This window comes from Rhinopithecus bieti, unplaced genomic scaffold, assembly GCF_001698545.2.
Source record: "Rhinopithecus bieti isolate Rb0 unplaced genomic scaffold, ASM169854v2 scaffold_77291, whole genome shotgun sequence".
NCBI classification, from domain to species: Eukaryota; Metazoa; Chordata; class Mammalia; order Primates; family Cercopithecidae; genus Rhinopithecus; species Rhinopithecus bieti.
The window spans coordinates 831526-845734 of NW_016829743.1; the positions used below are offsets into that span (position 1 = coordinate 831526).

General features: G+C 49.3%; 1 protein-coding gene and 1 long non-coding RNA gene across 2 annotated transcripts in view; one reads left to right on the forward strand and one right to left on the reverse strand.

Annotated features, from left to right (window-relative positions):
- The window catches only part of KCNJ9 (potassium inwardly rectifying channel subfamily J member 9), a 9185-nt gene extending 3091 nt beyond the window's left edge, over nucleotides 1-6094 (reverse strand). The window contains exons 1-2 of the mRNA XM_017864862.1: nucleotides 2894-6094; nucleotides 28-257 (exon numbers count right to left, since the gene is read on the reverse strand). Coding sequence (XP_017720351.1) covers nucleotides 28-257; nucleotides 2894-4010 — 1347 coding nt within the window. The 5' untranslated portion in view covers nucleotides 4011-6094. The remainder of the gene's footprint in view (nucleotides 1-27; nucleotides 258-2893) is intronic.
- On the forward strand, nucleotides 3515-12151 carry LOC108524046 (uncharacterized). Its single transcript, XR_001883961.1, has 5 exons — nucleotides 3515-3602; nucleotides 8169-8284; nucleotides 8738-8928; nucleotides 11551-11650; nucleotides 11821-12151. It is a non-coding gene; the product is annotated as an uncharacterized LOC108524046 (long non-coding RNA).
- Nucleotides 12152-14209: the final 2058 nt, after the last annotated feature.

The window sequence follows — 14209 nt, forward strand, 5'->3', positions numbered from 1 at the left end:
GCCCCTCCCCTGCCCCTCCTCCTCCACCTTCTCATCCAGCCGGCTGGGAATGGACCAGTAGAGATGGGCATCAAGGCGGGCCGCAGCCTCTGCCAGCTCTCGAGCACTGCACGAAGGTGTGGGCACCTCAAAAGTCTCGTGAAAGCTGGCATAGTCCACCTCGTAGAAGCCGTCCTCCAGAGTCAGCACTGATGTGAAGCGGTGGCCCCACAGCACCTCGTCTACCAGGTAGGAGCTCCGAGCTTGGCATGTCATTCCTGAGAGGAGGGGCATGGGTCAGGGGGTATCTCAGCTCCAGGCTTCCCTCTCCTCTTCTCATTCCACAACCCTACTCCCAGCATCCTCCCTTCTATTCCTTCCTAAGGGCTACCACCTCCCTTTGGTCCAGTCCATTTTCTCCCCTGCCCTAGCTCCTGCTCTTACCCAGCTCCCTCGCCTCTTCTCCATTTGCCCCAACTCCTCTTCATCTCCAGCTCTTTTTTCCCCTCCTGTCATTTGGTGATGCCAGCCAAAAAAAGCTTAACCTTGAAACTAACCTTGGGGATCATCTAGTCCAACTTCTCACTCCATATAGGGCTCCCCAAAGGAGCATTTCTAACAATGGGCATCTGGCTTGTGCTTGATTACCTCCCAGGATTGATAGCTCACCACTTCATAAAGGACCCACTCCTTTGTATGATAGCTCTAATAGGTGGGTTGTTCTTTATACAGAGCTAAAACCTGTCCCCTGGGATTTCCAACCCTTGGTGTCATTCCTCTCCCACTTCACAGTTCTTTGAGTATCTGAAAACAGGAGTCTCAGATTCCCTCATGTTTTCTCTTCTTGACTTAACATCCCTGGCTTCCTCCACGATTCCTCATTTGACCTGGTTTTCCAAAACGCTACTTGTTTGATTACAAGCCAGAATGGCCAAGGAGGGCCTTTTAAGCATTTTGAGTATAGTAAATTTTCCAACTGTGGCCTGCTCCACGCATAAGAGAAGGTGCACCATCTCTCTCTTCTGGCCATGACGCTTTCACTAATAGGGCCCAGGATAACATTACATAATCATTTTGGAGGCTGCATCACATTGCTACGACATCAAGCCTGTAGCCAACTAAAACTCCCAGTTCTTTTTTCACCAGTGCTCTTCCATGCTGTGCTTACATAAGTGATTTTTTTAAAGCCTAAATGTAGAATTTTATATTTATTCCTTTTAAATGTCATCTTGCTGGGTTTTGGCTCATTATTCTTGCTTTTCAAAAGCGTTTTGAATCCTGTCTCACCCAAAATATTACCATCCTTTCCAGCTTTATCTCTGTAGAAAAACAGACAGATTCCTATCTTTATCTCCTCTGTCCTGGTCCTCCCTGCCCGGAGCCTGTGTCTTATCTTCCTGTTGGACTGGTGCACCCCTCAGGGCAGGTCATTCTCCTTTCTGTCACAGGGTCTTGCCCCCAACCCCTATCCATCTCGGAACAAGGGGAAACAAAGAGTGAACATTAGCTAACTGGAGAGTGGCTGTCAACTCGGAAAGCCTGGCCCTGAGACATTGGTATTTCTCAGTGAAGCTGGGATAGAAAATATCCAGTGGGAGAGAGAAGAAAGAGGCATAAGGGACACTGGGCAGAGAAGGGCTTCGAGGAGGAGAGGGCAGGGCTGAGGGTACAAAGAGAAAAGAGGGCCGGGCAGGAACTTCACTGGAGGGTGAGGGGCCTGCCTGAGATACTGGCAAAACAGGAGTGACAGCTGGAGAGAGAGAGAGAGAGGAAAGGGAACGGGGTGAGTGGGGGAAGGGGAAAGAGTCGGGGTTAAGCAGGAATGGGAACAGTGATGGGGAGGTGGGGTTGGGGTGTGAAGCCGAGGCTTAGCGTAAGGGGGCCAGGGAAAGGATCTGAAGGCACCAGCTTGTCAGCGAAGCCGGCAGGGAGCATCAGCAACTCTGGCGTCAGAGGCAGGGACTGCGGCGCCCCCTAGTGGGCCTTTGGTCCTCCACCCGCAGTTTCCTCATTCTCATCCATCCTCTAGATCTCAAGTCCTAAGTAACCTCCTTTGCGACTCCTGTAACACTGGTCTTTTCCCACCTGCTTCCAAAGCCTTCACTGTGTATGTCTGGGTTGGACTTATTGACATCACAGATGAGTTGCCAGTTCCTTTTGGAAAAGGGCTAGAAATGGTAACATCATCTATATCCCTTGTCAGTGGAAATGGATGAATTGGGAAACCGAGGCGGAAGTGAGACTAGGTATTAAGCTCCCCCCAAGATCCAGCCTAGAAATAACTCAGGCAATAGAAAACCTTCACCGTCAAATTCCAGGGTCCTGAACCTGGCTGCAGTGAGAAAACCCCTGAACCTAACCCCTCCTTCCAACTCGGGACCACTAAACACTGAAGCCACATTGCCTGTGTCCAATCCAGGCATGGCTACTTATTGGCTTAGGAAAGTGGACAATTTCCTTAACTTCTCATTGGAGCAATCTCGTCTCTGAAAATTGAGCACAATAACAAGAAGTTACCTTCAGAAGTAACTTCAACAAGAAGTTACCTTTAATCTTGTTAGGATTAAATCGACTCACAGGTGGAAAGTGCTTTGGAACTGTGCATGACACAGGGTGAGTACTGGGTGAGCACTAGCTATTATTACTCTCCCTATTCCAAGTGACACATTCCTCTGGGCCCAGGGCCCCACGCCAGTGCCATTTCGAAGAATTCCTCCAAGCTTTCTCTTGGCCTTCTGCAGCGTTGCTCGGTTCCACCTCCGCCCCTGACCTCTGTCTCACCTCACTCTGCCATCCTCCACCAGCCCCCCCCACCCATCCTCCCCACCTCCCCTGGCCCCTCGTCTTGGCCCTGCCTTCCTCGGCCCTGCCCACCCTCTGCCAGCCCCGCTCCCCTCCCCAGGCCCGCTCGCACCCGTGGCTTCCACCATGCCCTCGAGGATGACAACGATCTCGAAGTCGTCCCTCTCGAGGGCACGGCGCGACGCCTCCCAGAAGGGGCTGGCAGCGTCGATCTCGTGGCTGATAACCAGCGGCGAGACGAGGAAGAGGCGGTCGTCTCCCGTGTCGAAGCCCACGCTGAGGTCGGTCTGGTGCAGCGGGATAAACTCGCCCTCCAGCGTCTGGCGCGAGCGGATGAGCTTGGCGCGGATGGAGGCCTCCACTATGTGTGAGGAGCGCAAGTCGCCCACGCGGAACATGAGGCAGAGGCGCCCGTCGCGTAGCGACACCACGGCGTGCGAGGAGAAGACGAGCGTGGCGGCGCGCTTGTTGGGCTGAGAGATCTTGACAAACATGCAGCCCACCATGAAGGCGTTCACCATGGAGCCCAGGATGGCCTGCAGCAGCAGCAGCACGATGCCCTCGGGGCACTGGTCGGTGATGACGCGGTGCCCGTAGCCGATGGTGGTCTCGGTCTCGATGGAGAAGAGGAAGGCAGCCACAAAGCCGTTGAGGTTGTTGACGCACGGCGTCCACGCGGTGTCCTCCAGGTGCTCCAGGTCGCCGCGGCCGTAGGCGATCAGCCACCAGATGGCGCCGAAGAAGAGCCAGGTGAGCGCGTAGGCCAGCACGAAGAACAACAGGCTGAGGCGCCACTGCAGGTCCACCAGCGTGGTGAACAGGTCGGTCAGGTAGCGGTATGTCTCGCGCACGTTGCCCTGCTGCACGTTGCACCTGCCATCCTTCTCCACGTAGCGCTGGCGGCCGCGGCGCCGCGGCGGCTCCTCCGGTCCGGGCGAGAAGGCAGCGTTCTCCTGCGCCATGGCGGCCGCGTCAGGGAGAGCGCTGTGGGCGCCTGGAGTGCGGCGGGGGCCCAGAGTGCGGCGGGAGCCCGAGCTGCCGCCACCCGCCGCGCGTCGCTGGGCGCCTCGGCGGCGTCGGGGGTCCTGGAGGGGCTTAATAAAGGTTTGCCGAATGAGTGGGCCCTCGGGAAATGGGGAGACACGGGACATCAGGGCCAGCACCGAGCCCTGAGTGCCCTGGGCGAGTCCCTTCGTGTTTCCCAGCCTCTGTTTCTGGGAATAACACATTCAGCCCTAACTGCCCCCCAGGCTCAGAAAGTGGTGAGGGTCAAATGGAATAATGTACCTGAACTGGATAGAACTGTAGAAGTTCCACGATGATTTTCAGGGGAAGGAGGTACCAGGGATCTTGGTGCCATCACCTCCAGCTGGGGTGTGCAGCACCTCTGGGGCAGCCCCGGGGCCAAAGACCCAGGCCCAGATCCCCCTAGTGATTTCCTGAAATCACTAGAGTGGGGGCTTTTTGGGGAGGGGGGCAGGCGGGTAATGGAGCCCTCCCTGCCCTAAGGACTTCCACCATCTCTTCCCCAGCTGTAGCCAGTGCAACCACCAATGGCTACCCTCGCAGGCTGTTTTGAAGTTCACCCCAAGACTGACACACAGTCTTTCTCATTCTTCCCTCCTTGGACCTCACTCACTCCACTCCACTCCCTCCCCTCAACACGCTTACAAAGGAGAAAAAAATGAAAGCCGTGGAAAGTCAGTGGAAACCCTCCAGTGCACAAGGGTGGAACATTAGGAAATTCCCACTAGCAATCCTCCCTGAGACCTACCCCCATCACTGCTGCTCTTGGGCCAGCCCCATTTCCCTTGGGTTTTTTCTCCTAGTGGAGACAGCTTGCAAATGGGGAGGGGAACTGGAAGATCCCAACACAGAGGCCGGGAAAGGAAGCCCAGAGTTATCAAGAGTTAGGCTCATATCCCTCTGGGATCCTATTCTTCATGAGAGACATGGAATCAGATCAAGTGAAGCACCAAGCACCCACATTTATTTTCCCACTCCCTCTAGTTATATTTTCCCCCAGCCTCTTACTTCCCATGGACTATCCTAACACCAGCCCTGCCCCCACCTGCCATATGCCCCAAAGCCCACATTCCAAGTGAAGCCCACTTGCTTTTGCTTCACATGCTTCCCTCTGAGGAGTTCTCTGAGCTGCAATCTGCTCTGAGAGAGGTCCAAAGCCCTTCCCCAAAGCACCCAGGGTCCTCTGGGAGATATAGAACATACAGGAAAAGGTTTAGAATAAGGATTTGGTACTCTTCCACCTTCCCTTCTCTTTCCTGGGAATGATCCTCTCCTCCCACTCCACGGAAATGTGGGCTGGCTAGTGGGTGGGGGATGGAAGAGTGTGCCATGGGAACCACAGATGGCCTGGATGGCTGACCAGGTCCTGGGGAGAAACTGCCTGGGTATGTGACTCTAAACCTAGCACTCCAGCATTTTATGTTCTGGGGTGAGGTGCTGTGCAGTCAGCACTCTGGAGAGGGTGTGTGTGTGTGTGTGTGTGTGTGTGTGTGTGTGTGTTGGGGTAGAGAGGGCAGGAAGAGAAATCAAAATGAAATGGCTTTGAGCTTAGGGCCCCCCCCCCTGCATTTATTGTCCATGGAGTCAGGGGACACAGGGTCCAAGAGCCCCATGGCAATGGAAGATTAGGGTCTCCCCTGCCCCCGACAATGAGCTTCCTTTTCTTTCCCTGAAGCTCAGATGTCCTCAGGAAGAGTAAGCATTGACTGGCTCAGAGACCTCAGGTCATGCAGAAAACAACCCTGCTCTCATTATCCTAGCTTTAGTTCCAGGTAGGCTTCCAGATGTTCTCTCAGGGTCATAAGTAATCTGACCCCCAGTCGGCCTGCTTAGACAGATCTGTTTGCCCAGGGATGGGGAAGGAACCCCAATGTCTGATCACCCCCAGAACTCTCTCACTCTCCATTGCCCCAGGGATCTAGGCAAACCTTATTTTGAATGTGTCCCAAATCCTGTCTTCCTGAGTGGGGCACTGCATTTTTCTCAGGGGAAGGGAAAGTGTGAAATTGTTACCTCTATCCCAAGATCAAGGACTTGATTTCTCCATCTTCCCTCCAAGAATTTCAGTTCCTCCAACCTACTCCTCATTTCTTGTGCATGCTATGACCCCTTTGCAGACGATCGCAGTACCACTTTTCCTGGGCCCCTCTTCCTCCCTCTAGAGATCTGGGGAGTAAGGGGGCTCATTTTTTGGAAGGAGAGACCTGGTGTAAACTCCCCCAAGAACCAGCTCCTCCCAAACCCCCACTTGCCTTGGAAATAGGGGCCCAAACCCCAAGTCCCCCACAACTCAACTCACAGCACGTGGAGAGGAGAGTAGCCGGCAGCAGAGACCCCTGGGGGGTGGCGTCCATGCCCCTGACACCGCCCCCCCCACGGGCCCCCGAAGGGTGGGAGCCGCAGACACCGCTGTTTCTCCTAAATGTAGCGGCGGCTCTGACTAGGACTTGCTATCTGTGTCATCCCTACTTCCCAGGCTCCCCTGCTCCTCTCTCGTTTCCACGGCAACCAGTCTGGCGACAGCTCCAGAGCATCCCCCTCCCCTCCCCAGTCCTGGGTACCACTAGGGGTTGATCCAAACCACACGCCATAGCTATTTTTAGCCTAAGTCCCTCCTTCTGGACAACTCAGAGCTTGGCTCCTCACCCCCTCATAGAAAAAAAAAGAAGAAGAAGAAAGAAAAACAAAGCTGGCACACTGGCTCTTTCCTAAGAAGCTCCTTGCTCGGGGAAAATACAAGCCTTCATGTATTTGAGAATAAGGTGTTAGGTTCCCTGGGGTTTCAGAGGGCCATCTGGGAACTGGCAGCTCACCACCTTCAACATGGGTCTCTATGTGCAGGTGCTGCTCTCAGCTCAGGCTGACCATCACAGTCTCTAGTTCTGGAGAGGCCATGGATCCAGAAGGCAGTAGCTAGAAGGAAAATAGATCTACTAAAGGAAGGAAGGCAGGGTCAGGGGTTCTAATTATTGTCACTGATTTGCACTGTGACCATAGGAGTCACTTCACTTCCCTGAGCCACAGTTATTCCATCTATACCAGGGTGTGGACAAGTGCAAATATCCCCTTTCTGCCTGCTTCACAGGGTGTGCAGATCAAATGAAAAACAAACAAACAAACAAAAAACACCCAAAACAACAACAACAAAAAAAAAAAACACGAAGGCTTTGAAATGTATTTTGTTCATAGCAAAAACCCTGGAAACAACCCAAATGTCCACCAGAGAGAAAAGCCTAGGTTAGAGCTTACTAAGTATTCACTCAGCAAACTCCTATGGAGCCCAAGTGCCAGGCAGTGTATTAGATGGGTGGTTACAGAATGAGTAAGTCCCTGCCCACAAGGAGCTCATTAACCCGTGAGGGAGAAAGACACACAATGCCACTAATTCATTGAACATCGGATATGAACAAGACACATGCCTCATTTCATACCCATGGCAACTCTATCAGATAGGTATTATTGTTCCCAGTTATAGATGAGGAAACTAAAACTGAGACATGTTAAGTGATTTATCAAATGTCACAGAGTTGGACAGAGATAGGAGTCAAACTCCCACATCTGTATCACCTCATGCTTTTTTAATTTTTTTTTTTTTTAGAAGACTTCTTAGGCTGGGCACCGTGGCTCACGCCTGTAATCCCAGCACTTTGGGAGGCCGAGGCGGGCGGATCATGAGGTCAGGAGATCAAGACCATCCTGGCTAACATGGTGAAACCCATCTCTACTAAAAATACAAAAATTAGCCAGGTGTGGTGGCATGTGCCTGTAGTCCCAGCTACACGGGAGGCTGAGGCAGGAGAATGGCAGGAACCCGGGAGGTGGAGCTTGCAGTGAGCCGAGATCCCGCCACTGCACTCCAGCCTGGGCGACAAGGCAAGATTCAGAGCAAAATTGACAGGAAAGTTATAGAGATTCTCCGTATGCCCCTGTCGCCACACATGCACAGCCTCTCCCACCATCAACATCCTCCACCAGAGTGGCATATTGCTTACATGTGATGAAACTACATTGACATCATAATCACCCAAAGTCCATAGTCAACATTAGGGTTCACTCTTGGTGTTGTACACTCTGTAGGTTTGGACAAATGTACAATGATGTGTATCCACCATTATAGTCTCATTGCTGTAAAAGTTCTCTACGCTCTGCCTAGTCAATCCCCCTTCCCTAACCCCTGGCAACCACTGCTCTTTTTCCTGTTTCCATAATTTTCCTTCTCTGGAATGCCATATAGTTGGAATTGTACAATACGTAGCCATTTCAAATTGGCTTCTTTCACTTAGTAATGTAAATTTAAGGTTCCTCCATGTCTTTTCAGGGCTTTGTAGTTCTTTTTGGCACTGAATAATATTTCATTTCAGGATGGCCATGGTTTATTTTTCCATTTACCTACTGAAGGACAAATTGGTTGCTTTCAAGATTTGGCCATGATGAATAAAGCTGCTATAAACATCCATCAGCGGATTTTCATGTGGACGTAAGTTCATCTCCTTTGGGTAGATACTAAGGAGCATGATTCCTGGATCATATGGTAAGAGTATGTTAGGTTTTTAAGAAACTGCCACACTTCCTTCCAAAGTGGCTGTACCATTTTGCATTCCCGTCAGCCACAAATTCCTGTTCCTGATGCTCCACATTCCTGCTGGCATTTGGTGTTGTCAGCCTCAGCCTAGTGTTCTCTTCACAAAGTTACACTGCCTCAGTAATGTAATATCTGTGGCATATTAACATCATGGGTTACTGTAAAGCCATAATAATTGCTGTGTTTAAATATGTGAATGTGTATATAACACAGTTACATAAAAAAGCAGAACCTAAAATTATTCTTATAAATTGATCACAACTATATGGAAATAGCCTCAGCAACACTGATAAAAATCAGAACAAAATTTGGAGAAATAGAAATATCTTATTGTTTATTTTTCCCCAGGGAAATAATGAAGAGAAGAAAGTGGTTTACAAATGCAAAGTGTTGTTGTTATTGTTATCAGTGTTATTATATCCCAGATGTGGATCTATTCTTATCCAGATCCTATAAATTGGGATCAAGAAAATATGAGCTAGAGGAGCAGGAAGACATAGAGATGGACACGGAGGGCTAGAAGCTCCTGGAATGACCTGGTAAGGTGGGAAATTCTGTACTAGATAATATAAGCTGGAGAGGCAATGACTTGGGTTCAAATCCACCTTTGTCCACTACTAGCTGGGTGAACCAATTACTTAACCTCATTAAACCTCAGATTTTTCATCTAGAAAAAGAACAACCATATTATTCATCTCTTAGGGGCTGTCATGAAGACTACATAAGACAATGCCTGACACATTGTTAGTACTCAGTAAATGCTAGCTACTATCTTCCTCTTCCTCCTCCTCCTCATTGTCTTCTTCATGGTCATGATCATGGTCACCATCATCACCATCATCTCAGGGATGTCCTGAAAGCCTCACCCTGCCTGTGCCACCTTCCTCTGTTCTGGCACCACCCTGTGAGGCCTGCAGGGGGCACCCCTGGTATACTGCCCTCTCCTCAGCTGTCTTGCTGGTGACTCTTGTTGTTCCAAGTGGAAATATCGAGTTTTCAGCCCGCGATTGGCATCAAGAGTGCTGTTAAAGCCCCAGTCAACATCCCCGTCTCCTGGGCCTGGTCCTGTCACCCGAGCTTTGGGACTGCTAGCCTGCCCTTCTCTGTCCTGCCAAGCAGCTGCTCACGTTGGTTCCACTGTGCCAGGAGCTCAGAAAGAAGAAACCAAACTCCTGGGCAAGAACACATTTGCATAGAGCTGGCCCCATTTGCTGGAGGGGGCATCACTGGCAGGGCCCTCCAAGAGGCAATTTCAGCCAGCCTCTCACGTCAGTCCAGGTGCCCCTGAACCTAGCCTTGCTGACAAGGAAGAAGACCACCACTCCCTCACCTGATTCACTCATCCTGCATGTCCTAGACTTTGCCTGTTATCTAACCTCAGTTCCTTATTTATCACTGAGCTCGAACTGAGGCAGGAGAAGAAAAGTTTTCCTAGGCACCAGGACACAAAACCATAGATAAGATTCTAGCTTTTGGCCTGGCACGGTGGCTCACACCTGTAATCCCAGCATTCTGGGAGGCTGAGGCATGCGGATCGCTTGAACCCAGGAGATGGAGATCAGTCTGGGCAACATGGCGAAACCCTGTCTCTACAAAAAATACAAAATTAGATGGGTGTAGTGGTATGTGCATGTGGTCCTAGCCACCCTGGAGGTTAAGGCAGGAGGATCGCCTGAGCCTGGGAGCTCAAGGCTGCAGTGAGCCATGATTGTGCCACTGCACTCCGGCCTGGACAACAGAGTGAGACCGTTTCTCAAAAAAAAAAAAAAAAAAAAAGGAACTGTGGTGCAAAATAGAAAAAGAGCTTAGAAAGAGCCTACTGTGGCATGTCGCTTGGAGAACAGGGAACAGGTGATACTTTTGGGAGAAAATAAAAGGTTCACTTCCTCCAGCAGACACAGCTCTGAGCCGGGTGCAGGAATTGGCAAGCTGAATGCAGTTCAGTCCTCAACTTGCCCCATCAGCAGGTGCCTTTATGGCAGCCCTGAGATCAGCCAATCTGGGGAGGCTTCCCTAGGCAAGATCATGACACATCTTGTGCAAAATGAGGCAAGTGGAAGAGGAAGCATGATGGGGAAGACAGGAGACAGTTGAGGATATGAGTATAGTGGATCAGGGAGGCCAATCTTGTTGATTATAAAAATTTGTATAAATTCAAGGGGAATGAGGTTCTAGAAAACTCAAAGCAAAGATATGGTTGAAGGAGTAGATGTGGCAAATGACTGAAGCTGAAGATTAGAGTGAAATGGGGAGAAGCAGAGCACAGCTCCAGGTCAGATGGAACCCCGGCTGGGTTCTTGAGGCTGAGGAGCCTGCTGCCTTTCTGGCTACTTTCAGCAGAGCAGGAGGATCAGAAGCCTTCTCACATAGAGTTCTATTTTGCTTTATAGGACTGGGTAGAGACAGGCTAAGATTTAAAAGTTATATGACAGTTAGAGGTGGTACAGGATTAGCCCTTACTTTACAGGTAGGAATAGGTCCCAAGAAAACAGTCAGGACTAAGACTCAGGCCACCCGACTCGAGGTTCCTCATATTTCTTTATTCCCAGTTGCCTCCCTCCTATCACAGTACATTGGATGTTAATGGAATTTCTATCAATTGGACCCAACTGAAAAGGTACTAGAAGTCCCTAGTTAAATAAATTCCTTTTTTTCTTTTTTCCTTTTTTTTTTTCTTTTTGAGACAGAGTTCCACTCTGTCACCAGGCTGGAGTGCAGTGGCGCAATCTCAGCTCACTGTAACCTCCACTGCCTGGATTCAAGTGATTCTCTTGCCTCACCCTCCTGAGTAGCTGAGATTACAGGCACCCACCCCCATGCCTGGCTAATTTTTTTTTTTTTTTTTTTTGTATTTTCAGTAGAGATGGGGTTTCACCATGTTAGCCAGGCTGATCTTGAACTCCTGACCTTAGGTGATCCACCCGCCTTGGCCTCCCAAAGTGCTGGGATTACAGGTATGAGCCACGGTGCCTGGCCATTTTTTTCTTTTTTAAAAGAAAGAATTCTTTAGTAGGTAACTAAGTATTCCCCAACTTATGTCTTATATAAATGTGGGTTTGTATATATTGCATTTATTTAAAGGGGGTGATCTACTGACGCAATGATTCATTAGTGACTAGGGGAATATAGCTCAGTCCTTCTCTTGGATTTCTCCTCTGCAGCCTGAGTCATTCAGCTACGAGTTGCTCCACTACTAATGGAATTTGTTCAGCACTGTGGGATGTGAGCGCCAAAATGCCACTTGGAACCCTGAATCCTGTGGTGAGCCATGTCAGTCTCTGTTCTTTCCAGACTTCTTAAATACTGACTATTCTGAGTCTCTATCATGCCTCCCAACCCAAAGCTTTCCTGATTCCCTCTGTCCACATCTGCTTGGCCAAGCACAAGCCCCTCAGACTGCTGCCCACTTGTGGATTCTCTTTCCAAAACAGGTGACACACCCCAACTCTCCTCCTCCTCTGCTCTGAGGTAGCCTCTGCCCCGTTGTAAATGAAGTAAAAGTAGAGATGAGGCCAAAGCTGGAAGCAGTGAGTCTGAAAGGAGAAGTGGAGGAGAATAAGGAAGATGCAAGCTGGGAAACGGAAAGAAGAGAGAGGGTTCCTCAAAGAGAGAAGGTTCCTCTGTCATGTTTCACAGTGGACACTGGACATTGTAACTCTGGGGAATTTTTCATACCAACATGTACTCAGGGGTCATAGCCTCTGGTTGACAAGATTGTGTTTAAACCATGCAAATTCCCTCTGGCATTATTCTGAAACAAGCTTTGGGATCAAATATATGTGGATTCAAATGCCAAAACGAACACTTTCCAGCTATGTTACCAGAGGCAAACCACTTAACTCCTCAGAATTTGTTTCCTCATCTCCTGATCTATCTGACATAGTGAACACTCACAAATATTAATGTCCTATGCCCCTTATTACCGATTCCCTACTGGGCTCCTAGAGACTGTTCTAGGACTTCTCTTTTGCAAACAAATTTAAAAATGAAAACCTGACATTTGATACGTACAAAAGAATATAGATGGTGGATATATGTCTATATGTTATAAAGCATAATTTAAGAACAAAAACTCAATTTAAATCACTCTTTTAAAGTCAGAACATTACAGTGCTGTTGAAGCTACCTGTGTACTTTGCCACAAGCTCCCACCCCTGCTGTTCAAGGACTTATAAAGTCTTTCTAACTGCCCAGTCCCACCCCACTCTATCCTCACTGTGATTGTTAGTAGATGACACTTCTGCAGATCACTTGCAGTTTTTAGTCTGATTGACCAGAAGTAACACAGAATTAAGGAAGTCATGAGCACTTCCAGCCTTGGAGAGGAAGATGCCGAGTTCAGTTTGGGGACCTGCCACGTTTTTTATCTTTTTTTTTTTTTTTTTTTCTAGGTCTTCTGTGGTGAAGACCTCCTTCACTGTGACCTGTAAGCAAGAGGCACCTGTTTGGAGTTTTAAAACAAGGGCACAGGGACCGACATGATGAAAACATGTTGCCTCTTCCTTTGAGACTGGAGAGAAAGGTGAAGGATGGGTCAGGTCCTGGGCTGTACTGATCTTTCTGATCCTGGTAGTGGTCATATGAATGAAAAAGGACATTACAAACAGATGAAAGAAAGGGAGACTTGACAGCATTTGCTGGCTTAATTGACATGTCCAGGAATGGGCCCAAGGCAAGGGTGAAGAGTAAAGGTCACTTATTCTAATCGACCAGGAGTAACACAGAACTAAGGAAGTCACCGAGCACTTCCACCTTTGGGGAGGAAGTTACTGAGTTCAGTTTGGGGCCTGTCAAGTCAGGATGGAAATTCCCAACTAGAAATATGGAGCTCCGGCCGGGCGCGGTGGCTCAAGCCTGTAATCCCAGCACTTTGGGAGGCTGAGACGGGCGGATCACGAGGTCAGGAGATCGAGACCATCCTGGCTAACACGGTGAAACCCCGTCTCTACTAAAATACAAAAAACTAGCCGGGCGAGGTGGCGGGCACCTGTAGTCCCAGCTACTCGGGAGGCTGAGGCAGGAGAATGGCGTGAACCCGGGAGGCGGAGCTTGCAGTGAGCTGAGATCTGGCCACTGCACTCCAGCCTGGGTGACAGAGCGAGACTCCGTCTCAAAAAAAAAAAAAAAAAAAAAAAAAGGAAATATGGAGCTCCAAAGAGAGTGTAGGATTGAAGATAGAGATTTGGGCTTCACTCAGGGACAATAGTTGGAGCTATGTAAATGACAAAGGATCAAGGGGCAAGACATAGAAAGAGAACATAAGGCTGAACCTTGAGTATTGAAAGAAGTCGCTGTAGCTTTGGGTGTGTAGGGGCAGTGGAAGAAGATGAGGCTGGAATGGCACCAGGTCCAGGTTATAATAGGCCTTCTCTTCCAGGGTAAGGAACTTGGACTTTACTTACAGATAGTTGGCAGTTGCTGAAGGTTTTAAAACTTGGAAGTGATATGGTCAGATGTGTGTTTCAGAGAGATGTACTTTACTGGTGCTTAATTACTTTTAAATAAAGTAATTCATAATCCAAAGAATTATTAAGGTGGAGGAAGACTGGAGGTAGGAAAACTAGTTAGAAGGCCGCTGCAGTAGCCCTGGTGTATTAAGGCCGTTCTTGAGTTGCTATAAAGAAATACCCGAGACAGCACATGGTGGCTCAAGCCTGTAATCCCAGCATTTTGGGAGGCTGAGGTGGGAGGATTGCTTGAGCTCACAAGTTCAAGACCATCCTCGTCAACATAGCAATTTTCATCTCTACTAAAACTAAAAAAAAAAAAAATAGCTGTGTGTAATGGTGAACACCTGTAGTTCCCGCTATGTTTGAGGTT